The sequence below is a fragment of the Eriocheir sinensis genome, unplaced genomic scaffold (assembly GCF_024679095.1).
Source record: "Eriocheir sinensis breed Jianghai 21 unplaced genomic scaffold, ASM2467909v1 Scaffold1008, whole genome shotgun sequence".
Taxonomy (NCBI): Eukaryota; Metazoa; Arthropoda; class Malacostraca; order Decapoda; family Varunidae; genus Eriocheir; species Eriocheir sinensis.
The window spans coordinates 12313-40292 of record NW_026110306.1 but is presented as its reverse complement, the minus strand read 5'-3'; the positions used below and the strand labels follow the sequence as shown (position 1 = coordinate 40292).

General features: G+C 42.3%; 2 protein-coding genes and 1 long non-coding RNA gene across 5 annotated transcripts; 2 read left to right on the top strand and 1 right to left on the bottom strand.

The window, feature by feature from the left end:
- The first annotated feature begins 58 nt into the window (after positions 1–58).
- Positions 59–4789, top strand: LOC126988925 (immunoglobulin A1 protease autotransporter-like). Its single transcript, XM_050847352.1, has 3 exons — positions 59–412; positions 2717–2838; positions 4025–4789. Exons 2-3 carry the CDS (start codon positions 2725–2727, stop codon positions 4772–4774), a joined length of 864 nt encoding a protein of 287 aa, XP_050703309.1. The 5' UTR covers positions 59–412; positions 2717–2724; the 3' UTR covers positions 4775–4789.
- A 29-nt stretch (positions 4790–4818) lies between these two features.
- On the top strand, positions 4819–14492 carry LOC126988924 (transcription factor TFIIIB component B'' homolog). Its single transcript, XM_050847351.1, has 5 exons — positions 4819–6735; positions 7125–7328; positions 9076–9226; positions 9404–9906; positions 14160–14492. The coding sequence occupies exons 1-5, from the start codon at positions 4851–4853 to the stop codon at positions 14393–14395; spliced, it is 2979 nt and encodes a 992-aa protein (XP_050703308.1). The 5' UTR covers positions 4819–4850; the 3' UTR covers positions 14396–14492.
- Positions 14493–15717: 1225 nt separating this feature from the next.
- Positions 15718–26694, bottom strand: LOC126988926 (uncharacterized). 3 transcript variants are annotated; one of them, XR_007742672.1, is made up of 4 exons: positions 23761–23903; positions 22697–22845; positions 18956–19096; positions 15718–16157 (listed from the first exon to the last, which is right to left on the bottom strand). It is a non-coding gene; the product is annotated as an uncharacterized LOC126988926 (long non-coding RNA). The 3 variants fall into 3 exon arrangements; XR_007742673.1 differs by lacking the exon at positions 23761–23903 and adding an exon at positions 23646–23713; XR_007742674.1 differs by lacking the exons at positions 22697–22845; positions 23761–23903 and adding an exon at positions 26594–26694.
- Positions 26695–27980: the final 1286 nt, after the last annotated feature.

Below are 27980 nucleotides of genomic sequence, written 5' to 3'. Positions count from 1 at the left end.
AACGATAGCGAAGAGTAAAATAAATAAACGGTAAGCTAGTTGAACCTCTCTCTGCGAGCTATTTTCCGGATGCGAAGTATTCCTCCAGCCGCGGCCGCCCGCCCCGCCACAACAACACGCCGCCGCCGCTGATCAATGCCACGCCTCGCCCCTCAGGGCTCAGCCAGCGCCATGACGGCCTGAACGCGCGCCGAGGCCTGCCTGAAGCACCGAGCAGGTCACGACAAGGGACAGGCGCGGTAGCCTAGGCCGCGCCCTCCCTCCCCGGGGCGTGGGGCGCAGGGCCGCGTGTGCCGCCGGGCCTGTCACTGCCGTGGCCTTGACGCCCAGGGCTCGTGTCGTCAGCCTGTCCTGTGTTGTTACCTCTCCTGGCCCAGCCATGTGCTCCTAGCCCTCACCTGCTGCTGCCCAGGTGTGTGTGTGTGTGTGTGTGTGTGTGTTGCTGAGGGACTCGGGTCAGTGGGCGACACAGTTCTGGGGTAAGTTTCGGTTTTATTCCCTAGCACGCCCCGCTGCGAGGACAGCTTTGTGTCATACGTATGAAGTACTTCGTGCACATGGAACACTGCCGTAATGCCTTGCCTTAGCCAGTCACGGTAAAACCAGTCTCCAGGCGATATTAGTAAAGTACTGAGAATTAGCCAGCAGGATAGAACTCGCAGTAATGGATTTAAATTAGAAAAGTATAGATTTAGGAGATATAGGCAAGCATTGGTTTAGTAATAGGGTGGTGGGGGAATGGAATAGACTCAGCAATCACATAGTTAGTGCAGGGATGATAGCTTGTTTTAAGAGTAGACTGGATGGCTACATGGACGAGGACGACAGGTGGCAGTGAGGTGTGGGTGCAGTAAGGTGACGGGGTGCTGGATGCATGCCTAGGTACCGCCGGTATAACGAGGATCAAGCCTCTACCTGTAACCCCTGTAACTACACCTCACCCACCGTGAGTAGTGGGGGGGATTCTGGAGCTGCCCTGTGTAGGCCACCCGGCCTCTTGCAGTTTCCCTATGTTCTTATGTTCTTATGTTCTCCAGTCCTACTCTGACCTCACTCATGTTGACTGATTGGCTGCACCAGGTTGCCACACATACAGTGTTGCCAACTCAAAATTTTTAAATCCGCTAGGATGGCCTAAAAAATCCGCCAGATGATAGGTGAAGCTATAAAAATTTGCCGCTAGATTGGACTTGAAAATCCACCAGTTACTCTTGTCAATTCCAAAAATTTTCCCGCTAGATAACATGCAATTCCACCAGATCTAGTGGAAAATCTGCTAAAATGGCATCACTGCACACACAGCCAGGCTCATGGTAGCTAGTATTAAAAGACAGGCAGTTTATAACTGATGCCATGCCAGCCCAATATTAGACAAACAACAAAGAGTGCACCATGGCATAGTGTTTAGGATCATGTGCCATGTGCAGAGTGATGCAAGTCACCACTACGTGAGTCATTGGCACTTTTTAACACCAGACGTAACTTAATCTTACCACTGTGATTGTTTGCCATGCCATGTTTTGTCCCAAGTTGCCATTTCTTGCCAGTCACTGTCAGAACAAGCCACAATTACAGACAATGAAATGGGTTGCAAACAGGTAGGTATCAAATTTAATTATATAAATCTTACAAATAGATCTAGACTAAGTCCTAGCTGGAGGGTTTTGCCCCCCTTTATCCCCACCATCACCTATGATGGTTTTGTCCCCATCTCACCCCCTCCTCCCCACTCCATTTTAGTGAACACAAAAAAAAAAAAAAAAAATCAGAGAAATGAGGAATTTGTGACAGGCTGTATTATTGAAGGACTTAGGACACATTGAGATCTGCTGGAAAAAAAAATAGTGTACCACCCGAGTGAGGTTGGTGTAAGACTGGAATATATAATACTCTAATCACTTGTTCATGAGATACTAATTACTTAAAATAGGGTCTGTTGGTTTCCCCGAAAGGGTAACAGGTAGGATGGCCCATGCTCTCCGAGGATAATAGAATATGGGAGAGTTGGAGGTATGTCTCTACGGGGACATTGTGGAATAGTGCACCAAAATGGGTCACTGTCTAAAAAAAAAAGGTCTCAACACACAGAAATTAATCTACATAGGGGGGAAAGCCATGTAGTGCGGCGACGGCCTGATGAACGAGCCTCCCATAACCCACTTAGCCAGTGGGGTACCTCTTTGGCCGACTTGGTAAGGAGTGGCTCTCCCGTCACGCTGGTCGCTGGTTCAATTCCCGCCCAGGCAGCCGGCGAATACCCTCACCTTGTTGTGATTAATTTCTCATGTGTTTCGATACACGCAGAGGACGTGTGGGACCGAGAGAGTAATAGAGAAAAGAGAATAGAAAATCTCGTCATTAAACTAATACTGTAATGGTAGTTACATTGTAGACTTTAATTACATTGTTTTGTCAGTGTAGGTTAGTTTGAGAACTGGTCATAAACTATGCTCCAACACAAAACAAAATGATACTTATTCATTCAAAACTCGCAAATTTTTTACCTAATACAAAAGTTTAGAAAAAAACTTATGTTGATGTATTATCTGAATCTTCACTGACACTTTTTACCTAGGTACCAATTATACTAGGCATCTTTCACTGTGCCTTGCATTATTGTGATTGTACTAAATGTACCACTACTCTGTGTGTATGACTGAAGCAAAGTTATCTGCATCATGCTAAACCTGCTCACTTTTCTATTCCTGATTCACAGATACAAAAATGATGCGACGTATGAAAATTCGACCCAAACCCAACTTTGGGGGTGGTGGCGCATCCCGGAGCAGTGCAGCAAAGCCTGCCAGTCAGGGCAGTGCTGCATGCCAGGAGCCTCAGGTATATATGCACCTAGTTGTAGTATGCACTATGCAGGATCATGGTTAGTCTGATACTGTCCTGCATCCATATGCATTTTTAATTTATTATCCATTTTAGCTTTAAAATTCTGGATGTTCCTTGTCTGTATGTACCACTCTTCATCTAGTTTATTCCAAACATCAATATTTCTATAAACTAGATTTCTTGACATTATTACTACCTATAGATTTCTTCTAGAGCACCTCCAAGGTAATGTTATGCTGCTTTTCGCCAAAGTGGACAAATTTATTGTTTTTTTGTTTTTGCACATTTCATTTGTTAGAATCATCTGATAATTGCTTCTTTGTTAATTTTTGTTTGATTTCTACAAAATTTGCTCCTTTAAAATGAGGCAGCAGTATTTTTTTTTTTTTTTTTATCAAGCATGAGCTCAGTTTTATACCAATGACATTATAGGATCTCTCAATAAACTCAAAAGTATTAATTTGCAATAATAAATAAAATCATTTAAAGTAAAAAAGTACAAAATAAAAAAGTTATGAACCTCAGAATTAAGAAATTGGAAAAGAACTTAGAAACTCCTCTTCCTCACTCAAGTGAGTGTAGTGAGGCGATCTGACACTGGGAGGAGTTATAAGATTTTGGTTGCTCACTTTAATCAGAGAAAAAGAATATCAACTTAATCTGAGTCTTTACCTTCTTTCTGGTCTTGTACATTTGGAAGGAAGGTGCCAATGTCTTAATTTTGTGCACGACAGTGCAACTGCATGTTTTATTTGGACCCAACTCTTTCATGAAATCTGAACCAATAGGCATAGTGTTGCTCTCTATTTACAGAGCTTTGGAAGTCCCTCATTCTCCAGAAAGTGGTTGGTTTAGCTGCCAAGTATACTTACCTACCCCTTTCTTCCACTCCCTGAACAGTCTCTTCTCTCACTGCAGTTTTGACTCATTTCTCCACCATTTCACCTCGTAACTAATAAGACAAAGCAGACCAAAGTGTTAAAATAGGTCTTTGAATGAAAGTTATCTTAATTAGTCTGAATACTGTTGGAAGCAGCCACATGCTGGCAAGAGGAAGCTGATGAAAGGATTACATTTCAAACAAGTATGTCATTGCATGATTTTATTTCTTTACATTCTTTTGTAGATTTATTATATATATCAATAGATCATTATTGAATTTATGTAATATTTTTTTCAGGAGAACCTCAGCCCACCCAAGGATGATGAAGTAGCCACTCAGCCATCAAGCAGTGACAAGCCTGTGGAAGAGAGCGTGGAGGTGATCTCTACAACAGAGAGTGTGGGCAAGGCTACTGATGCCTTGGGTGCAGAGTTTCAAGAGGAAAGCCGTCAGTCTTGCGACAACACTTCTTCAGTCTCCCCACTGGACATGACTCTTTCATCAAATAAACCAGATTTACAAAAAAAAGAATCAATTAAAGCTGCAGAGGATAGTGAGGAGCATCAGCAGGCAGCTCCAGGATTAAATAGTACAGTAACTCCTGTTACAGAGACTAATGTGAGCTCTGAGGTCACAGAATCAAATAACTCTCCAGTGCCATCCCCTCAAGCCCAGCAATCACCACAAGAGCATTCAGATGACGCTGTGCCTACAATTATTTCTCAGTCCATGACCCAAACTCTGGAAGTGATTGATGACAAATCAGTGGACAGTGTTCCCTCTAGTGCTGAAACACCTTCAAGTGACAAATCAAGTGAGGCATCTAAAGAGACTCAACAAGACATTGAGGCAAAGTCCATAGTATCTGTGAGGAGGAAGAAGCTGAAGGTTAAACCAGTGTTTGGTGGTACAAGGAAGGTTGGGGTGATGGACAAGCCCAAGATGAGGGGGTCAGATCAGACTATCAATGAATCTGGTGTAAAAACTGAATGTGTTACAGAGAAAGTTTCACATAAAAATACCGTGGAATTGTCAGATGTGAAGTGAATGTGTTAAATATAAAACAACAAGTCAGGCAACCAGTCAAGATGCGGGTAATCCTGGAAAAACACATATTAGAATCATGAACGTAGAATCGCCGATAGAAATAGATGCCGATGTTAGTATTGTATCAAGAGATCCTATAGATAGTCAACCAGTGGAGATATTAGAATCTGACAAAAAGGCAGACATAACCTCAGGGCCTTCAGATCCCTGGAAGGTGTGCCCCTCTGAAGAGAAAGTACCTGTTGTAAGAAAACTCGCCATGAATCAGGAAAGTAAAACCCCTGCAGTGGAGGACAAAACTGACACCCCTGTGATCGTGAACGAGAAGCCAAGACCTGTGGGGGAGAGTAAGCCCCTGCACACTCCCCTTGACAGTAGTGCCCCAGTGGTGGGCAGCAAAAGGCGACCAAGGATCCGTGCATTGCCCACAATTGTAACCAAAAAGAAAAAACAGGAGGACAAGGTTGTAACAGCAGAACTTTCTAAGGAAAGCTCAGAAGTACAGTCACCCAGGGAAGTGTCACCCCATGAAATTTCAAAAGGAAGTGACGGTGCAGAACCCAGCACGGCCCCAGTAGAGTTGGGTGCTGAGAGCAGTGCAGATAATCAAACAGAACAACCAAAAGTAGAATCCCGTTTTGCTGCCTCAAAGAAACAGGTGAGTTTTGTTAAAAGAGAAGTGGTGGACAGGAAGCACACTCATCTAGTTGATTTGACAGACAATAAGATAGAAAGCAAGGGTCGAGAGCAAGCAAAAATATTAAGAAATGAAGGACTTAATGTCACATGCAAAGAAAAGGCTGAGAGTCCTCTTCAAAGCAACATCAAACCATGTAGGAAAAAGAAACTTATTGAAAATAATGAAGCAGATCCAGAATTAGAAGTAGTTAATGTTGTGAACAGTGATGCAGATAAACAAGGAAAGAAAAGATTACAGAAAGAACATTGTGAAGAAATAGGGAACAGTGATGATAGCACTGGAGACAAGGAAAATGCTTCATCAGCCATTACAGAAGTGTCCAATCAGGAAAGGGCTGTCAGAGAAAACAAACCACTCACCACACAGAAACCCAAAGTAAAGACTCCATCAGAATTTAGTTCCGAGAAGTTATTTGGGAAACTTGAAAGGAAAATTAAAGTTGAAGACTCTACTGAAAAGGCAGCCAAGCAGGTGTTCAGGAAAAGGAAAGATGAATTTAGGAAAAAGCTGTCAAAAGGAGACCTGGAGCCTGGCAAGATGACAATGTTTGACCTTATTTACTGGAACCCAGCAAGCAATCCTATGCCTGGCCGCACCACCTCCCCCAAGAGGAATGGCCGGTCCTCTGGCAGGAGTGACACAGACAGCATTGCATCGGAAACAGTAGAGGAGCAGCAGGTGGATGACCTGGGCCTGGACCCAACAGACTCTGAACACCAGTCTCGTCCAGAGTCCCCAGAGGTGGTAGAGGTAAAGAAGACTCAAGAAAAGCCCCTGGAGGAAAACAAGGATGATGTGGAAGATGAAAAAAGGGACCCAGAGGAGGATGCAGCCACCAATGAAGAGGATTCATCAGCAGCAAAGGATATTTTTGCCCCAAGGATAAAAATTGGTCCCAATGGAGAAATTATGATTGATGAGCAGAGCATCAAGATTCAGACCACAGCTGCCAAGAACCGAGATGAGGTGCTGAAGAAGGCAGTGGTCGTGGAGGAGAGTGGAGACTCGTCCCACTACGGGAAATGGAGCAAGAGGCGGCGAAGGTCATTTGAGTGGACAGTGAAGGAGACGGCACTGTTCTACAAAGCGCTGTCAACTGTAGGGACGGATTTCTCCCTCATGGAGACACTCATCAAGTGGAGGACCCGCGCTGAGCTCAAGACCAAGTTTAAGAAGGAGGAGCGCAACAACAGGGAGCTGGTGGACATGGCACTCAATGACTCCACACAGTTTGACATGACTGTGTTTGAGGAGGAATCAGGTGAGCTGTATGCTTGCTCAGTAGGGATGTAGTTAGTTTCAGTGAGCCAGCATTTCTCCTGTGACTAACTATTTTCTTGTTTCTCCCTAAGTTTAAAGCATTGCACTGTTTGAAGAAAAATGTGAACTGGCATGGGTAGTGGCATAGTGCATGAAAACCTCGTGGCATGATACCCTCTTGAGGGAAAATCCCTTGAGTAATAAAGCATCACAAGTATGAACAAAGAAGTGTAATGAAGCACATGCATTTGTTAGTAGTATGAAACTTTAAAGGCCAGAATCATTGAATTACATAATAATTTTCATAACACCTTTCTTCTTACAAAAACTTCAGTAGCATTTTTTTACTCACTCAGATGACAGAAGTAACTTGTTTTTTCCCTCAAAAAGGTTACGATCCTAAGGAGGACAGGAAGGCTGCACGGCAGGCTGAGAGAGCTGAGGCGAAGCGGAGACGCTTGGAGATGAAGCAACAGGACAAGATAAAGGAGATGGAAAGGAAGAAACAGGAAAACAAGAAAAATAAAGTTGAAACCATGAATCGCAAGAAAATGCTTCGCAAGGCATACAGGAGCAGGGCAAAGAAAAGAAAAGGTATGTATGAAGAGGCTGTTTGGCATTTATCACAGTGCCAAAGAAAGTAGTGTAAATTGAAGACAGAAGATTACAAAAGCTGCTTATTAAACTTGTAGAAAAGTGAGTGGCAGAAAAAAATATCCATTGCAGCATAACAAAACCATTTTTTTTTTTTTTTTTCTTGTAAAATCAAATAAGAATGAGAAGATCCAAAGAATGGAAATGTAAGTGTTTGCATTTTAGGTATCACTAACAGAACCAAATTAAGTTTGGCAGAGTTGATTCAGTCAAGGTTTTCAGACTTTGAATCCTAGTGAAAGAATGACTCGGGACATATCTTATTGGCAAGTTCCTCATGATATATTTTCTTTAAAATGTAAAATGTGATGGCAAGTTCCTCATGATATATCTTCTCTAAAATGTTTAATGTGATGGCAATTTCCTCATCATATATTTTCTTTAAAATGTAAAATGTGATGGCAAGTTCCTCATTTTATATTTTCTTTAAAATTTCCTGTAGGATTGTCTTGTTCTCTTTACTTAATATGGTGATGACTTCATTTGGCATCTTGTTGCTGAATCATGATTTTGAATCCCTGACCCTTCAAGGGTATTGGAGTGAGATGTCTCCTTGGTGGTTGAGATGAGAATGGCTGAGGCAGGCAGCCTGCACTGAATTTTAGGTGTGGCTTTGTCTGCCTCCGTGGTCTAGTGGTCAGCGTGCCTGGCTTCTACTCCACGGGCCCGGGTTCGAATCCTGGCCCGGGCAGTCAGCGTGCAGCTCACCCAGCTGTTCATCCTCCCTCTTGGGCTGGTCAATAAATGGGTACCTGGGGAAACCCGGATGTCACACTGGCCCTGTGTCCCGGGATAATGGGCTCCCTCCCACCACAGGCTCAAGGGCCAATGTTACAGAGATGAGCACCAAGGCCACGCACTGCTACAGCGTATGCCCCCAACTTTACCTACCTTACCTTTGTCTGCTCAAGCACACACCCTTACTGCTGATCGCCTGGATAGAGAGGTTGCATTTCTTTTCATGTGAGGGAGGGCTACTAGGTCCTCAGCTTGTTTGTTTATCTGTTGAGAGTGGGCTCCATGTCTTTGATGTACAGGACTTATGGAATGGGGAGGTATCATGAAGCAGTTTTGATGATATTTGTGGATTTTTCTATAAAATAAAAGCACACTGACAAACACTGGAAGAATCCACAGATATCACAGTGTGTACCAACTAATGACACCTCCCCATTCTAGAATCCAAATATTTCAAAGACATGGAGCCCACCCTCTACACACAAGCCGACAGCCTGCAAGCCCTTCATTGTCAGTGAAGAAAGTAGACCTCTCATTCCAACCAGTCAGTGGGACTTTGTCTGCCTCCAGCAAGCTCACAATTAACCAGTGTCTGTAGTTTGTCTGCTAGTTGTACCATACACTCACTATCTGATTGGAAATTATCAAGGCCTGGGGCATTCATTGTATCCCATTTTCTAATAAATTATTTACCTGTGAGTGTATAAATAATAGTAATAATGATGATAATAAATGGTGTATTCAGTATTGACAGCTGTTAGGCTGAAAATGCATGTTACCCATAATAAGTACATTCTGCAGAAAATAAATATATAACTACAAAATTGAAGGGATTAGGGACTGGCTGGGCTTAGATATCTGGAAGAGTCAGGTTGACGGTGGAGCAAGTGGATGTGTTGTGTGTGTGTGTGCGCATGTTCAGATGAATAAAAGATCCCTTTACATTCAGCAACCTTTGAGAGTGACAATGAAGACTCACCCAGCCTCTATGACTCGGAGAATAACCTTTCTGAGGACTCGGCACCAGAGCAGCCAAACCAAGTTGTCAAGGTGGAAGTGAACCCAAGACCAAGACTTAGAGGGCGGCAGCCAAAGAGGCGGTAGGTATCAAGGACATCAGAAGTTTTCCTGATATTTACAAACTGCCGATTCAAAATTACTTCTGATCCTCATGAACAAAGTCTCCAAGACAGTCCCAAATATTTCTTATAATCTGTAGTACATACATTCTTAACTTTTCATGTGATACTTGTATGAAAAAATTATTGTTATTTCAGAAACTCCTTGGTGATCAGTGAAGTGACTGTTACAATGGAAACTGTGAAATATGACAAGCCAGCAGAACAGACAATAGAAGAATCTGAAGCATCTCAAAAAAGCAAACCACCCTCCCCAGGGGCAGGAGAACCCATCAAGGGTGATGACCACAATCCTCAGGAGGACCCACAACAAAGCAGGTTGCCAGAGTGCATCACCCTGGAGATGGGTGATGAACATGTTTCCAGGGAAGAACAGAGAGATGAAGATGAAATGACCATGCTCGAGTACTATGATCCTGTGAATGAAGGACTGCCGGAAAGCAACATTATTGAGAGCATAATCTCGGATAATGATGAAACCAACCCAGATATCAACCAGATGGATGACTTGGAGGACAATGTTCCCAGCAGGAATGAGGCCAGGTCTGGTGATGAGGATGGGGGCGCCTTGAGTGGCGAGACCACCACTGTTCTGGAACCTTATACCCCTGCAGTAGAACCTGCAGCAGAACCAGCATGTGGTGAGTACTCAACCCCATTGATAAGTTTTTTTCCATGGTGTAAATATGTACGTATCTATTATCTAGTCTTCTATCAAAAATATATGCATCACCCTTTACCCTCCAAGAACTCTCCTCGAGTGAATAGCCATGACAGTTCTCTCGAGCTCTCCCTGTATATATATGCTCCCTTTAACTATATAGTACTTTGTTATTATTGGAGTCCATTCACCTAAGCTGTATCCATCATACCAGTGACTGGATTCCTCACAGGAGCAAGTAAAGACACTGCTGATTGGCTTGGCTGTTAGCAGGTGGGGTGTCTGATGTCTCCGTTGTCCAATGCAATCACTTGGGTTCAGAAAATATTCACATATCTTTATTTACCTCATTTTACGCAAGATAAATGTTGACACCATTGGATTAAGCAGTGAGCTAAAAGAAATAAGTAATTCTGGTGAGAATAACTTCTAATGTTTATACTGCTTTTTACAAATCCTTCCTTGTCCCTTCACTCACACTCATCTAATATCTGGAGGTATCATTGTATTCAGGAGGATTTTGAGAGCAAATGGTTTATTCTAAAAGCGATTCTATAATTGCTGCAAACATTGATAAGTAAAAAGTGGTAGAAACATACCAACGAAAATGTATTTTTTCCCTATCGAGTTTTTGAAAATAATGTTATAGTTGTACAATCCCTGCTTGGTCTAAAGATGTCAACACAATTTACCTATTTCATGTAGCAGTTGAGCTAAGTAAAGAAATATGAAGATTTTCTGAATCTATGCTAGTGTATTGGGTGACAGAGATGCTAACGCACCCCGTCTGCTAACAGACAATCGGCAGCAATCTTACTTATTTGGCTAAGAGCCAAGGATCCAGCTCAAGTGAATGGACTATAGTGAAATTTAATTTCTCATTTCTAATAGAATTATGTGTGAAGTAGCCCACAGCCCCACACTAAATGAAGATCTTAATTAAATCAACAGAATAATGGCAAATTCATCCTACAGGAGTTGATGAGGTCTTTAGTATGATGATTGTTCCAAGGCATGCAACGTAAGTTTACTGTGGTATACCATCGGCCTCATCCCCATGCCTGGCTCACCCACTGTTGTCAGCATATCATCAGAACCTTACAATTACCACAGAGCACAAGAACTTAACTAGTGGGTGATGTGGCCAAGGACAAGAGATAATGATTGCATTGAACATTGCCATACACTTGCGATCCACATGAATACACAGTATCAAATGTTAATTGTGCAGGAACCCAAACTGTGAGAATGGCCATTTTATGCAGATTAGTGCAGAATGTCATCAGGATGCCACACAAGCCTGTACTTGCATTTGGCTGGACCTGGGTGAAACAATGCTCAGCTAATTACCCTTTGTCTCTTTGGCCGAGATCTCACACAGTGTGGTTTGATGGTTTCAAGTAATGGTACATGTGCCATTGTATTACATTTTTCCCTATAAATAAGTACACTAATCCCCCATCATTTGTGGGTGTCAGGGAACACAGAACGCCGCAAATAGCAAACTTTTGCTAATGTTTGGTGCACCCCCCTCCCCCCAGCACTTTTACACCAACTATACCTAACAGTATTTGTCACCTGAAAGCAACACAAAATATCAAAAAGAATAATTTGTCAGACATAGGCACTGTGAACTTTACTGCCATTTACGTAAACTTCTTACAAATACTACATAGTCATGTTGGGTACTCACTACAAAGACTCCTCCCTTTTATTTTTCAACTTCAGATGCTGAATTATTTTTTTTTAAATTAATATGAATCGGGTAATAAAAAACAACGTTTAGCAGCAGTTCAGCAGAGAACTAAAAAGACTATATTGGCAGGCTCATTTACCCGAGGCAAGTAGAGAGCCAAGTCTAGTAGCCTGCTCTCATTATTGAAAGGCAAGTAGTTATAGCAAGTGGCCAGTGGTGGGCACCGCTAACTGAAAAGTTAGCTTCGCTAACTAGTAATCCACTATAATCTTCCAAACATGTTGAGGCCGTTCTGGCAGGGCCCTGAATGGGGAAGTCCCCTGGTGCGGCGTTGCCAGATGTACTAGCAACAATTAAAGGCTTAGCAATGTTGGGTGGGGGTGAATTAAGTTACCTCAAAACAGAACTGCTGACTATTCACTTGCCTTGCCTGGGTACTTGCCCCTTACTTAACAAATTTTTGGCAGTACACGTGGCATGTAAAAGTAATAAATTACGTGCACACTTCACTTGTCTCTCTCCTTGCCCCATGTGAACGAGACTATCGCAGTGCCAAGACATCATTTGTTTGTTTACAGTTTTCAGCTAAATAGCTGCTTGTAGTCTTGATCCAGCTTTTATCACCCATTTCATTTTATTTATTTATTATCATAGAAAACAGCATTTAATAGTAAATATTTTGCATGGCATAATATGCTTAGGCACCTGAGGTAGAAAAAGAAAATGACAGATTTTGTGGTGAGGACCTTATCACTAAAGTGAGATTTTAATGACTACATATTTGCAAGAAGTATACACAATTTATAGTTCATATAGCTGGTGAGTGATGCTCTATGTGATTTTTTATGCTGCTTTATGCATTGTCCTTTCCATTAATAAAATCCACACTTGCAGATACGAGATGTATGTTTACCAAAACACATCAGTGTACACTGCAACCATCTTCATTAGTGAAACTAAGGAGAGGAAACGAGAAAAGTCAGTACAGATCTCACTTTATACAAAGACGAATAGGTAAACATGAGTGGGGGGGACAGGACAGGCAAACCACTATCAGACAGATCCTGTAGTGGGAGTCAGATCACCTGTCGCCCCATGCTGTGAGGGACAGGGGTGGGAAGAGACCTTCCACCCCTTAAACCTCCCCTGTCTGTCCATCACAGTGTGTGTGGGGGAAAGTGACGCGACTCCAGCTCTGTGACCTGCCAGATAGGAGGTTTGCCCACCCCTCCCCGCCCCACCTTCTTATGTTTACATGATCATCTTCGTATAAAATGAGATCTTTACTGACTTTCTACACCTTCTTTCCACTGAAGATGGTGGCAGTGTCCACCAACTCTACATCTGTCATCTGTAAGTGTAGGTTTCATTCACATCAAGATAAACAAACACGTCAGTGTGATTATCCAAGTATCTTCCATACCTGAGGAATGGCGGAATCGTTTGCCGGCGGACTGTGAATGTTTGGGGTGGCGCATTTATGGAACTGGGGTAAAATCCGTGTATGTGCGAATATTGAACCCTCAAATATGGGGGAACAGGTGTAATTGAGGGTTGGCTCTGACTATATATTGATGAAAGTTGTTGAGACAGGCTCGAGAGGACAAATTTGAGACAGGGCGAGAGGCACACCACAGTAACCTCTTATACATAAACTTAAAAAATTATCACACCAAACACCTCATTAACTTCTGAAGACTTTTAAGTTGTATTATTTGTTTTGATTCAACAACCTTTTCTATTACTCAAAGTTAAAAAAATATTGGTCATCTGCCAGGCTGGGACCGAGTAATTCAGGACTGTCACAAAGAACTAGAACCCTTCTGAGGAGGGATAAGGAGAGGTATGTCAGAGGTCTTGCTGAGGGCTGTCTAAATGCAAACAACTTCAGGCCCTCAGACGCAAGGATACTGAGCATATTGAACTGATTTGAGACTCGCTGCATACTCCCGAGTACATGCCAGGTCTTTCAGTCTCAAGATAAAACAGTATAGTTACATCTATTTGACCTGGCATAAAGCTTGAGTGTTGCAACAACAAGCCTATGATCAGTTGCAAATAACTCTGCACTCCGGAAAACCCTGCAGATCTGAAAGATTCTCCAACGAGTGCTTACAAGGGTATGGTCAGTTTACTTCCCTACCCCTCCGGCAGTGCAACTCGGATTTCTGGTACCAAGAACCCGCAATTTTCAATGTCCTGGATTTTGCAAAACTCAGGAGGAGAGAGCTGTTGGTGTACTTGGTACCAAAACCATGGTAACCAACACACACAGTCAACTCTATCAGTGCCAGTATTGTTATGAAGTGATTAATTAAGATGCCGGTAAATAAACACTATTCAAGATGCACCCAGACGCTTCCTTTCAGCGATATAATCTGCTGTTCAAAAGAAAACAAATGTTATTGTAGAAATATGGTATCTATTCTAACTGACAGTTGTCAATAACATTATTTTGGTAAATTGTTGTTGGTGAGATCCTACTTAACTGTGTCATGCCAAAAGGACTTTGGGTGATTGCCTGTTTTTCTCCACAGAGGACGACAACCAGAAGATGTGGCACTTCCCCATCTCAGCCATCCAGACTCTGGAGGACGGCCAGCAGGTCATCCCTGTGCCCACCCCCAATGGGCATTATAGTGTGCCAGTGCCAATACTGCCCCCAGGCACCTCCAATGTGGTGGTGGTGGCCACGAACATGCCAGACTGCCCCGGGGAACACATTTATCATGTTTACGTTGTGTCTCCTCTTGAGGCTGTGGACTCTTCCTAGTGCAGCATCACCGCCTCAGGGGCAGGGTGGGGGTGGCGTGCAGCTCAGCTCAATCCCACACCATCACCAAGTATTGCAGAGGCGCTTCTGTACAGATCTGGTGATGAATTCAAAATGTGATATTAAAACATAAGTATTTTTACTTTGTATAGAGAAGCAAGCTTTGCCTAGCTAGCAATATCAAATGTAATATTGTATAAAAGGAGCATGTTTAAAAGTAAAGTAATTAATGTTTTAAAACTTAAGCTGCCATATTTTATTTATTGTAGTCTCAGGTAAGTATGGGTTGGTGTTACAATGAGAGGGTGCAAAGACTTACAGAAGAGAAAATCAGTGAAGAACAAGGAGGCTTCAGGAAGGGAAGGGGATGTGTAGATCAGATATTTGCCTTCAGGATGGTAGTAGAAAAAATATTAGCAAAAGGAAAGAAACTATATGCTGCCTTCATTGATTTGGAAAAAGCTTATGACAGAGTCGATTGGATTGCATTGTGGGATGTTTTAAAGATATATGGTGTGGGAGGAAAACTGCTTAGTGCAATAAAGTCTTTCTATGAGGATGCATCTGCATGTGTCAAAATTAGTGGAGAAACAAGTGAACATTTTGAAATAAAAGTGGGCTCATGGGCTTAAGGCAGGGGTGTGTCATGTCACCATGGTTGTTCAATATTTATATGGATGGTGTTTTTAGAGAAATGAAGGGAGAAGTTGGAGTAAAAATGTACGCTGAGGGACGGAAGTCGATGCTGAATTAAATCTTATTTGCTGATGACAGTGCTCATTGCAGAAAATGAAAGTGACTAACAAAATTTGGTCAGTGTTTTTGATAGTGTATGCAAAAGGAGAAAGCTGAAAGTAAATGTCAACAAAAGTAAAGTGATGCTTGTGAGCAGAGTAGAAGTGAGGTTGTGGATTTTGTATGCCCATATAGAGTGGGAATTGAATGTGAAAAAAATGCAAAATAATTTTGAATAGTGAAGAAATGGAGGAGGTCAGTGAGTTTAAGTACCTTGGATCAGTTATGTGTAAACATGGTGGTATGGAGGGAGAGATAAGAGAAAGGGCATTGCGAGGAAGAAGGGTGGTTGGGTCTTTGGGACGAATCATGAATGGCAGAAGTGTGAGCATGGAGGTAAAGAGGGATTTGAGAAATACAATAATAGTACCAACCCTCACATATGCAAGTGAAATGTGGGCCTGGAATGAAAGTCAGGTCTAGAGTGCAGGCAGTGGAAATGAGTTATTTGAGGAGTGCTTGTGGTGTGAGTAGAATGGATGGAATGAGTAATGAAAGTGTGTATGAGCGTTTTGGAATGTGTCACGAGGGTGAAAGGAAGAAGTGTGGAGTGGTGGAAGAGGTGAAGCGACAGACTTTATGTATGCAAGTGAGATAGAGGGAGGGAATGTTAGAGGACGACCTCCAGTGAAATGGAGAGAGAGGGTGCAAGACTACGTTAGGGAGAGGGGGGAAAAGATCCTTGAGAAACTTTAAGCAGGCAAGGAAGGAGTGTCTGGATAGAGAAAGTTGGAAACTCTTATGTCGTGGCCATCCCCTGGTGTAGTTCCTAGGAGCAGGCGTCGATGAAATGATGATAAATGGTGTTACAATGGTATGAGTGTTACTCACATTCAGGACCAAGTTTTCCTTTCAGGCATGCTGAAGGGTTTGCCAACTTCTTGCCCCACTGGAAGTCTCAAGTACTTATTGAAGCTAGTCACTTTTTAATGGGAAGTCCTTGAGTTTTATTTGCAGACCACACAGCCTGAAAGGAAGAGTATATTGTGAGAACAGTTTGGTTTGGGGGGATTTGGAGAATAAGTACTCTGGAATCATTTTGTATATTAACCGATACAACATATGTATTGACATGTAGTGCTGACTGTGCATACAGAAGTAATATATGTTATTGACATGTCTTATTTTCTCTTTTCAACATTCCTTATTTCAGAGGTGATGTGATTGCATCATACCCCATTTTTTGCATGTGAAAGCCAGGAAGGCCAAGTAAATATTGATGGAATGGTTTCCTCAGGTTCCTCTCGTAACCTATACACTACTCTTAATGTTAAATGTTTCGCTTGTATGGAAAAGGGATCAATTGTAAAATATCTCCATGGAAACCATCTTTAGTTTTATTTCTTATTATTAACCCTCACAGCGTCGGCGTCGTACATGTACTACACAGGCTGAGTCACCTTCCCAGCGTCGGCGTCGTACATATACGACGCGACAATTTACGACACACACCGTGACTCAGATGTCATTTTTGACACTTTTCATGACTTAAACATATGTTTTTTCAGCATTTCTTACATAATGGGCGAAAAAAATTTTTTTGAAAAGTGCCGACGCTGGGGGGGGTCACGGGTGGGAAATGTTCCGACTCCATGGGGGTTAAACAACACAGGTTAGCTGAAATCATTCCTACTACAGAGGCCTTCAGGACAACCCAGTAACAAACCTATCCCTAATAACCACTGACACATCCACATCTCTTCACCTTGCCAATAAACTTATCTGCCCAACACCTTACACCTTCTTCCCTGCCATGTTCCCCATTTAGTACTGCCTCTGCACATTTCCCCTGCCCTTTTTCAGCCCCTAACAAACCTAATCTATACAAAATAAAGTAGTGCTGACCTGTATGATGGGTTAGCCTCCATAACTCACTCTGCAAGAAGGGTACCTCTATGGCCGACTGTTTAGGGTGTGGCTTTCCCATCTCACTGGTCATGGGTTTGATCCCTGGCATCATCACCAGCAAAACCCTTTCCTGGTCTGGATTAATCTTGTGTGGTTGTGTGGAGATACAGGGAAGTGGGCAATACAAAAGGCACTACCCTAATTATACAAAACTAAAGAAATTTTCCTAATCAATAGCAAACTGAAGACTAAAAATTTATACAAAACTAAAAACCTCATCCTTATTTATACAAAAATATTTATCCTTACTTATATAGTTTTGTAAAGATGTTATCCTAATTTATACAGGACAAAATACATCCAAATCTTTTGAGCACTTAATTAAGACGGTATACTAATTTAAGACATCCTAATCTATGCAAAATTATAGACCTTATTTCAACCTAAAGGCATTATCCTAAAGTTAAATACTATCCCTATCTATACAAAACTGAAGACAGTCAATCTGTACAATACTAGATATTATTCTAATCTATTCAAAACTAAATGCTTTATTCTGATCTTTACAAAACTAAAAACAAACGGAGCTGAAAAATACCAGACAATCCTAATCTAGACAAAATTAAAGATGCCTTTCTATTTACAAAACTAGAGAAGTTATCTTAATCCATAAAAAAGTGTAGGCACTATAATATCTACGAAAACTCAACAATGTCCTAATCCAAACAAATCCAAAGATGCTATCCTAATCCTTCCAAAACTCAATGTTATCCTAAATCCAAAGATGCCATCCTAATCCTTCCAAAACTCAATGTTATCCTAAATCTAAAGATGCTATCCTAAACTTTCCAAACCTCAATGTCATCCTAATTCCAAAGAAGCTATCCTAATCCTTCCAAAACTCAATGTCATCCTAAATCCAAAGACGATATTCTAATCTTTCCAAAACTTAACACTGTCCTAATCTATACAAATCCAAGACGCAATCCTAATCCTTCCAAAACTCGATGTCATCCTAAATCCAAAGATGCTATCCTAATCTTTCCAAAAATCGTTATAATCCATACAAAAATAGAATCAAAAATAAAGATGCCATCCAAACCTATACAAAACTACAGACCGTATCCTAATTTCTATGTATCAAAGAGGTTATCCTTATTTATACAAGACTGAAGACAGTCTCTACACAATCTTGAAAAAAATTATCCTAACCTTTACAAAATTAAAAAAGTTATCCTGGCCTATTCAAAACTAGTTATCATTTTTATCTATACAAGACTTGAAAACGTTATAATCTATACAAAACTATAAACGTTATCCTAACCTACACAAAATTATAGAGGTTATCCTAGCCTATTCAAAACTAATTATCATTTTTATCTATACAAGACTTGAAAACGTTATAATCTATACAAAACTATAAACGTTATCCTAACCTACACAAAATCAAAGATGTTATCCTAGTATATTCAAAACTAATTCTTTGTCATTATCTATACAAGGCTGAAAACGTTATGCTAATCTACACAAATTTATAGACATGCTAACCTATACAAAAATAGTACAAGTTTTCGTACTCTATACAAAACTGACGACATATAATCCCTACAAAAGTAAAAAGACCTTATCCTTACCTATGAAGATAATAGACGCAGTGCTAATCTACACAAACTATGATTATCCAAAAACGTGCAGAAAGATAGTTATTTTTCAGCATTCGATATTTCACTATTTTTTATGTAATGCCCTCTAGTTTACAATTTAATATAAACTGATTTAACTGCCCTTATTAACTAGCCAAGAAAAAAAACCTAAAAGATTCTCATAAATCATATCTTAGCTGCTTTGGTCCAGTTAGAATACCAAAGAAGGTTATCGTTCAGAATTTTACATTTGTCATATCGCTGGATTTCTTACCCTCGTGTCAGCCTCCCTCCCAGCATCCTCCTAGGGAAAACCTCATCGCCGCACGCAGGGCCACGGTGCCAGGAAGCAGAGGGTAGACCGGAGCAATGGAGGCGTGCATGACTCACCGCTGACGTGGGAAGTGCCTGGGCTCTGAGGATGGGAACAGAGGGATAACCATGAGACGTGACGGGGAGGGGTAAAGGGGAGGGTTGAGGAGCTTCGAAACATTAAACCCTTCACTTACCCACCAATTCAATGCTTTTCGAGTCCAGGTAAGTCATCCAAACCAGCGTTCAGAATCATGTAGCAACGATCCAAGATTCAATACATACGACGTTAACTATAATACTCTGTCAGGAAGCTTTAACACAGTGATGGGAATGGTTGATGGGCGGAGGAGCTTCGAAACATTAACCCTTTACTACCTACCACTTCCATTTGTTTCCAGATGTCACCCAAACCAGCGTTCAGAGTCATGTAGCAACAATTAAAAGTTTTCAGTAGCTACATACCACGCCAGCTATAACATGTCAGGAAGCTTAGCACAGTGATGGGAGGTGGAGCTTCGAAACAATCTGCTCCCTTAGTTAACAAGTCCACCTTTATTCTTTATCTCCAAGGACATATTCCAAACAAGTGTTCAGAATCACCACAAAGCAACTATTGCAACTAAAAACTCCGACTCGGGCAACTTTTCACGTAACGAACTTTAAGGCCTATTCTGAAACGCTTTTGCCTCCATTCAATTATATCCAACGGCCGAAAAGGACATCATTTGGGTTATGTTTTTTTTTTCTTTTTTTTAAGTTCAACCGCCAAGACGGTCATATAACTACCTACCCCTGGAAATGTCCAAAACTTCTACGAAAGCCTTTTCAAATTAGTGTGCTTGGGCGCCGATATGCTTAATAAGAATTTGACCCTTACTAACATAACTGTGACGAGTGTTGATAGCGGGCAGTGGAGCTTCGAAACAATTGAGCCTCCGGTGCTTCGCTATCAATTTCCTTTTCAGTTACAATCTAGATCAAATGTCCTGAATCTGCATAGAGCAATGATTGGATCGTCAGCATTCATGACGATACCAAACGAATTCCTCATCCAATATCAATCAACCCTGAAATATTCACCACGCCCGGACTGATGCACTGCCGGGTTAATGAGGTAGTAACGAGGGGGTAATGATATATGCTGAACTGATAAATGCACGCCCGGACTGACGCACTGCTGGGTTAATGAGGTAGTAACGAGGGGGTAATGATATATGCTGAACTGATAAATGCACGCCCTGACTTATGCACTGCAGTGTTAACGAGGTAGCCAATTAAGGTGGATACATGATAGTAATATATGCTGGACTCAAGGACACGCTGAGGACGTTAAGGGTTATAATGGCAAAAAAAGTAATTAACGCTAGAGCTCTGACTGTCGGTCTCTATCCTCGTCTATTTGCAGGAACAGCACTAGCGGGCTTTTTCGCGTTTTTTTCCTTGGGTTGCCTCCTTAACTATAAAAAAGGATCTAATTAGAAAGTATCAACCCCAACTCCTTGACACAGCCCCCTAATATAGTAGCCTAATCTCGTTAAACACTTTTGTTTGTTTGCTTGAAGAGGAAAGGATAGAAGGCGCCGGTCGGGAATCGGTCTCGGAACGAGGAGGAGGAATGGCGGGAGGAAGAAATTGCTAAAATATTATGTACACGAAACGAGGACTTGCTCGTTTAAAAGTAATTGTGAACTACTTCAGTGAAATTTGATCGTATTAAACATTATAACTTTATTCGTCCTCGCTGTATCTAGGCTACCGATGCAGAAAACGATAGATAGATAGGTGTGTGTGTGTGTGTGTGTGTGTGTGTGTGTGTGTGTGTGTGTGTGTGTGTGTGTGTGTGCAGTTTCTTATAATTGCAGCAGCTATAATGACAGTCGAATTAGATTATTAAAATAAATACGAAAAAAATAAACATTTGGTGTAGTGCACGTAAAGATAAACAAAATCATTACCATAATATTCATTGTCCTCAGAATCACCTTCACATGCTTCTTTTAATTATATACTGGCGAGATTCGGAACACTCAAGAATCAGGCGTCATGCTTTTTTCTCAACATTGCTGTGTGGGTGACTGAGGGAGAGGCAGACTTTTCTTCGGTAAATATAGGCATTGGTAGTAATTCCCACCACACCACCTCTAACGCCCACTAACTAGTCTTCTCTTTCACCCCCTTCAACCCTTCCTTTCTCACCACCACCTCTCCCTCACTCACCCCTTTGCACCTCTTCCCCTCCCTAGCTCCTCTTCGCCTTCATGCACTTCTTTCAAATCCATCCTCCCACTCCTCTCCTTTACGCCTTCCATCTCTTCAATTCTGATCACTTTAACTCCTTTGAACATCTCCTCCTCTTCGTCCTCCTCATCTCCTTCATGCACTTCTCCCAACTCTACATATCCTCACACACTCCTTTTCCTCACCCCCTTCCATTTCTTGCCATCTCACCACCTACTCTTCCTCACCCTTTTCACTTCTTCTCTTCCCTACCTCCTTCCCTTCGTGCACCTTTTCCAATTATCCTCACATTCTCCTCTTCCTCACCGCGTCCAATTCTTCCATTTCTCCCTTCTTCCTCTCCCTCACTCTTTGCACCTCTCCTCCTCTTCCTCCTCCCTATCTCCTCTCTTCCAACTCACCATTTCTTCACCCCTCTAAACTCTTACCATAACTACCTCTTCTGCCTCACCCCTTCCATTTCTCTTCCTCATTAGTCCTCCTCGCCCCCTCTCCCCTTTCACCACACCCACGCAAGAAATCCAAAACTCACAGGAAATTTTCATTGCCACGCTCAGAAGGATGTAACGGGCGTGGGAATATCCGGTTTCCCACGTGACAATCGGCAGGGCGACAGAAAAGTGACACAATGCAAGAAAACAACCATATGAAGCACCGCGACTTGGACGAAGGAAATTGTGAAATGCGTGGTGGCTTAAGTGAGGGTCGAGGCCAAGGAGACTGACGCACTGGGAAACATGGAAGAAGAGGAAGATTATTATTATAGAGCAGTTAATGTTAAAAAGATGAATGTAAGAGGAATTTGAGAGTAAGAATGTAAAAAATGTAAGATGAATATAAAACAGAAGAATGTAAGAGGAGTTTAAGAGTATGAATGTAAAAATGTAAAGTGAGTGCAAAATAGAAGAATATACGAGGAATTTATGAGTAAGAATATAAAAAGAATGTAAAATAGAAGAATGTAAGAATGTAAAAAGATTGTTGAAAGAATGGGAGAAGAATGTAAAACGATGATTGATAGAAAAAAAAGAAAACCAAGAAGACGGAGAAGACAAAAACGATAAAGACGAAGGAGGAAACGGAGAAGAAGGAATAGAAGACGATAACGACCAAGATGACGTAAGACGAAGAAAACGAAGACGAAAATGAATAAAATATCAAAAAGAAAGAAAAGGAATGAAAATAAAATGGAAAACAGAAAACAAAACAAAAATATGATGGAGAACGAAACAAGACGGAGAATAAAAGATTAAAAAGGCGAATGGAAAAAAAGCAAATGAATAAAACGATTGGAATAGAAGATCAATGTTTTTTTTTTTTTTTTTTTGAGGGGGATGGAGTTGAACAAGATAATTGGGATTCTGAATCAGTGAAAGCGACCTCGACATATTTTCCGTGTACGTCCCATCTCGCCTCTTAGTTGCGTAAGGCGTCTAGGAGTCTCGTGCAAGAACTGAATTACCAACTCGGGAGGCGCGGCGCAGCGTGGTGGGGCATTGCGGGGTCTTCCGGTCTGATTTGTGACGCCGCGGGAAGACCGGGGCAATGATGGGCGTGGAGGACCGGTTAGTTAGGCGCGGGCATGTCTCTTCGTGGATCCACACACGTACCCTTGATAAATGAAAGTCGTAACTATGACCGTCACCTCACCCCACTCAGTCATATTCCTCACTACAGCTCTTTTTCTCGCCTCTCCTGTATTGTCTACCTCCCCCCCTAATCCTCGCTAGCTCTTTCTCGCCTCTCCTGTATTGTCTACCTCCCCCCCTAATCCTCGCTAGCTCTTTCTCGCCTCTCCTATATAGTCTACCTCCCCCCTAATCCTCGCTAGCTCTTTCTCGCCTCTCCTGTATAGTCTACCTCCTCCCCTAATCCTCGCTAGCTCTTTCTCGCCTCTCCTGTATAGTCTACCTCCTCCCCTAATCATCGCTAGCTCTTTCTCGCCTCTCCTGTATAGTCTACCTCCTCCCCTAATCCTCGCTAGCTCTTTCTCGCCTCTCCTATATAGTCTACCTCCCCCCCTAATCCTCGCTAGCTCTTTCTCGCCTCTCCCTTGCCTCCTCCCTTTTCTCTCTCCTCCAATATATCTTGATTGCCTTCAACAGTCGCTACTATTCCTTATTTTCGTTTCTCCCCTGCCTCTTCGCCTCCAAACTGCTTTCGCTACCTCACCCCATCCAATTCTGTTCCCCACCAGCTCTTTCTCCCTCGTGACTAATGCCCTTTAGGCCCCGAGCACACTAGCCACTCTGTGGCACCACATTTAATGTAATGGTAAAAAACATGTGGCTCCATTATGAAGGCCAACCGATCCTGGGTCTTTCGGCTACTCACTCTCCACTTTTTTTTTTTTTTTCCTTGAGCTGCCTCCTTTACTGTCAAACAAAGAACCATGATTTTATACAGCTCACCGACACTACGCCATTTCTTCTGACTCTCGGCTACTCTCACTGTCCACCACGTTCTTTCTTTCCTTGAACTGCCTCTAATGTATACCCATGTACTGTGACGCTATGGACTACTTACCGTCACTAGACCGCCACCACTTCACGAACAGACGATAAACACCAAATGCAGGAAGCCACGCCGCTCTCAGCACGGTGGGGCATCGAAGCGGGAGTATCGACACACCTCTCGAACCGTTTCTGAATCTTTAGAAAGTCTCACTCGCTGTTTCGTTTGGGGAGGGAGTAGTTATGGGGTCTTGTTTTCCCCGTTTTTTTTTTTTTTTTTTTTGTTGTTGTTGTTGTTGGTTTGCTCCTGACTGCTTCCTCTGATGTAAACAATAAATAAATAAACGAAGGATCGGTTTGCAGAGGGAACAGTTTAGAGAAATGATGGAAAAAAGCGCCCTCATCTCCTCCCTTGCTGACTTATGCCCTATATTGTCGTGGCCTCTTCTCTAACATTCTCTCTCTTGTTCCTCATTTCTCCTCTCCACAATATTATTTCCAGTAATTCATGATCCGGATTCAGCCGGCTCGAGGTCCTTCAGTGGGTATTCCAAGCGTAAGATCGTCCGGGAACGGCGCATGCGTAGGTGTTTTCTTTTCCGACTCTGTGTAAAAAGTTGACTGAACAGACTGACCTGCGCGACCTGTTTTGGTTCCCCGTTTCATAACCGACAAGTTTTCTCACCGAACCTCAGGGATGAACCTTGGGATATCCCGCGACTGCACCAGCATGAACTAGTAACAAGATTTAGCCCCAAATTATATTTTACTATTTCTTGTTAATGGTTACGAGTCCACTCTCAGCTCTCGGCGTAGGAATTGTATAGACGAAGAAAAACTCCGGTCGTAAACATGCTATAAGGAAATATAGTTACAAGTCAAGCACAACCGAAGTTATAAAAGGTGAAGATTAGCAGTCGTCAAAAGTAGTAGTAGTAGTAGTAGGAGGAGGAGGAGGAGTAATAGTAGGAGGAGGAGGAGGAGGAGTAATAGTAGTAGTAGGAGGAGGAGGAGGAAATGAAGAAGAAAAAGAAGAAAAAGAAAAAGTAGAAAAAAAGAAAGAAAAAGAAAAAGTAAAAGAAGAAGAAGAAGAAGAAGAAAGAAGAAAAAAGGAAGAAATAATTATGAAGTGAATGTTCAAATTTCTTACTAACAGGTTACGACAACGCAGGTAGAGAAAACGAGGCGGTATGTAATATGGACATGTAACATTTAACCTAACTTTCACTTTTTACTGTATGTATGTGTGTGTGTGTGTGTGTGTGTGTGTGTGTGTGTGTGTGTGTGTGTGTGTGTACGCGCGCGCATATGAAAGGACTGTACCGCACTATACCAGCCAAAATAAAAAGAACAAATAAACTGACAAACAAACTAGACAAACAAATAAAAACAAGACCGCCACTTTATCTTACTGATCACGTGAAGACCCCGAGGCACCAAGTAACTGGAAGGACTTTACCTGTTGCTCCTCTGCCCGTCTACCTGCCGTCCTTAGTTGCCTAGCGCAGGTAAGACAGGTGTGTGTGTGTGTGTGTGTGTGTGTGTGTGTGTGTGTGTGTGTGTGTGTGTGGGGGGGTGGGGGTGGGGGGGAGAGGTGAGACAGCATCCCATCCCCTAAAGTCAATGAGGACAAGGAGCGAAGGAAGACTATAGTCCGGCAAATCTTAAGTGGCGGCTCTGACGTAGACAGCCCGGTAGACACTGGTGCTCTGTCTCCAACTGACCTCGCACACCGTGCCTCTCACATCCTTCTCTCTCTCTCTCCCCGTGTCTCTCTCTTTCTCTCTCACTCTAGTATAAAAACAAATATGGTTTTTATGATTGATTCTCTATCTGTGAGTGAATACAAAGAAATTTGTACAACACTTGGCAGCGTTGCCACCGCGGCGTTGTCAGTTCAACTCAACCCATCACACCGCAGTTGCCAGTTGCTCTGCCTCCTTTAATTATCGCATTTCTGCCATTTTTTGGTGTGTGTCTGCCATACAATGTCAGTTATATGGCATAATTATGATAAAATATGGAGATTGTACCTATATATGGAATGCCAGGACCGTCAAGCAAATTCTGATGTGAGTCATATGCAGGTGAATGGTGAGGTTCCGCTGGGGATGGCCAGGGAGTGGGAAGGAGTGGTCGCTAAGATCAGTAAAATATTACACTTTGACCTTATTTCCATACCACCTAAGGGGTAAAGAGTCTTGGTGCGTTGTTTTTAAAGAGGTTTATCATTATTATTATTATTATTATTATTATTATTATTATTATCATTATTATTATTATCATTCATATTCATATTCATATTATTATGCATTGTCGTGCACCATACTCCCGAATCGAGTACACCCCCACTTTTCTCGCGCACACACACACACACACACACACACACACACAGAGAGAGAGAGAGAGAGAGAGAGAGAGAGAGAGAGAGAGAGAGAGAGAGAGAGAGAGAGAGAGAGAGAGAGAGAAAGGGCGTAGAGAGGCACGGTGTGCGAGGTCAGCCGGAGACGTGGCAACAGGGTCTAGCGGGCTGTCTACGTCAGAGCCGCCACTTAAGATTTGCCGGACTATAGAGGGAGGATGAGAAGGGAGAAAAAAACCTCCGGAACCTTCATATGCACGTGAATCATACCTTATTTTTTTTAGTAGTAGTAGTAGTAGTAGTAGTAGTAGCAGCAAATATCAATCATTAAAAACTACCAAAGCTATTCCTTAATCCAACTTTCTTCTCACATCCTTAGCTCAACAGTATCCCACGCTTGCTTGCTTGCTTTCTCCCTCACCCCCCATGAAGTAACAACAGAATACTACAGAACACACACACACACACACACACACACACACACACACACACACACACACACACACACACACACACACACACACACACACACACACACACATACCTGCTCCACTTGTCCGTTCATCTGGCAGGCTTAAACACGAGGCCTGGTTTGCTTTCATTGTGGCGGGGTTGACCCATCGCTCAGCTTTTCTTGTCCTGAAACATGAGCGAAAGTAAGGTCGGTGGGTGCCTTCCAACTCTCTCTACGGTGCAAGGTTATCATGTTTTGTATTTTCCCCTCGTGTCTCTCATTGTCTGTTGTGGATAATGATAATGATTTAGTGGGAAATGTTAACTACTTCACGCTGTTATTTTAAACTGGTATATACTAGTTAATATCACTTAAGAACATAAAAACATAAGAACGCAGGAGTCTGCAAGAGGCCGGTAGGCCTGTACGAGGCAGCTCCTTTGACCCTAAGCTCCCGTGTATCTAACCCCACCTAATATCGCTGTCCATGAATTTATCTAGTCTATTTTTGAATGTGACAATTGTATTGGCACTCACCACATGACTGCTAAGCCTATTCCACTCATCCACCACCCTGTTAGTAAACCAATTTTTGCCTATGTCCCTGTTGAATCTGAATTTATCCAGTTTAAACCCATTACTTCGTGTCCTACCCGGTTCTCTTACCAACAAAACCTTATGAATGTCTCCCTTATTAAAGCCCTTCATCCATTTATAAACCTCGATCATGTCTCCACGCACCCTTCGCCTTTCTAGAGAATGCAAGTTTAACTGTTTGAGTCTTTCCTCGTATGGCAAGTTTCTCAACCCCTGAATCATCTTAGTCATCCTCCTCTGCACCGATTCTAACATTTTGATATCCATTCTATTGTAGGGTGACCAGAACTTCTATAGTAGGGTGACCAGAACTACTACTACTACTACTTCTACTTCTACCACGACTGCTACTACTACTACAATTATAACTATACTACAACAATAACTACTATAGTGCTGTTAGTATTACAACTATTATGCATTATAACAACAACAACAACAACCTTATTATGCCAAACCCTGTGGTGTGAGAGAGAGAGAGAGAGAGAGAGAGAGAGAGAGAGAGAGAGAGAGAGAGAGAGAGAGAGAGAGAGAGAGAAAAAAAAAAATACAAACCCAGTCCATGGTGAAACGGATCGGTTCACGTAAACGAGGCGGACTTCCCACCACTCACCATTCAAACACACACACACACACACACACACACACACACACACAGGTTCCCAGGGCCAGCGATAATAATGATTGACGGCGGGAGGGGAGACAACTAAGCTTCCTGGCACTCCCCCGACAAGAAGTTGCATTGGTTTTAGTGAAGCAGGAAACAGAGGGAGTGGCCTGGTAAGCTGGTATTGGTTTTAAGTGTGATAAGAAATCTGAGGGTGAATGTGGTTAATAAGAGGCTGACATTGGTCGATGAAATAAGCTGGAATACGATAGG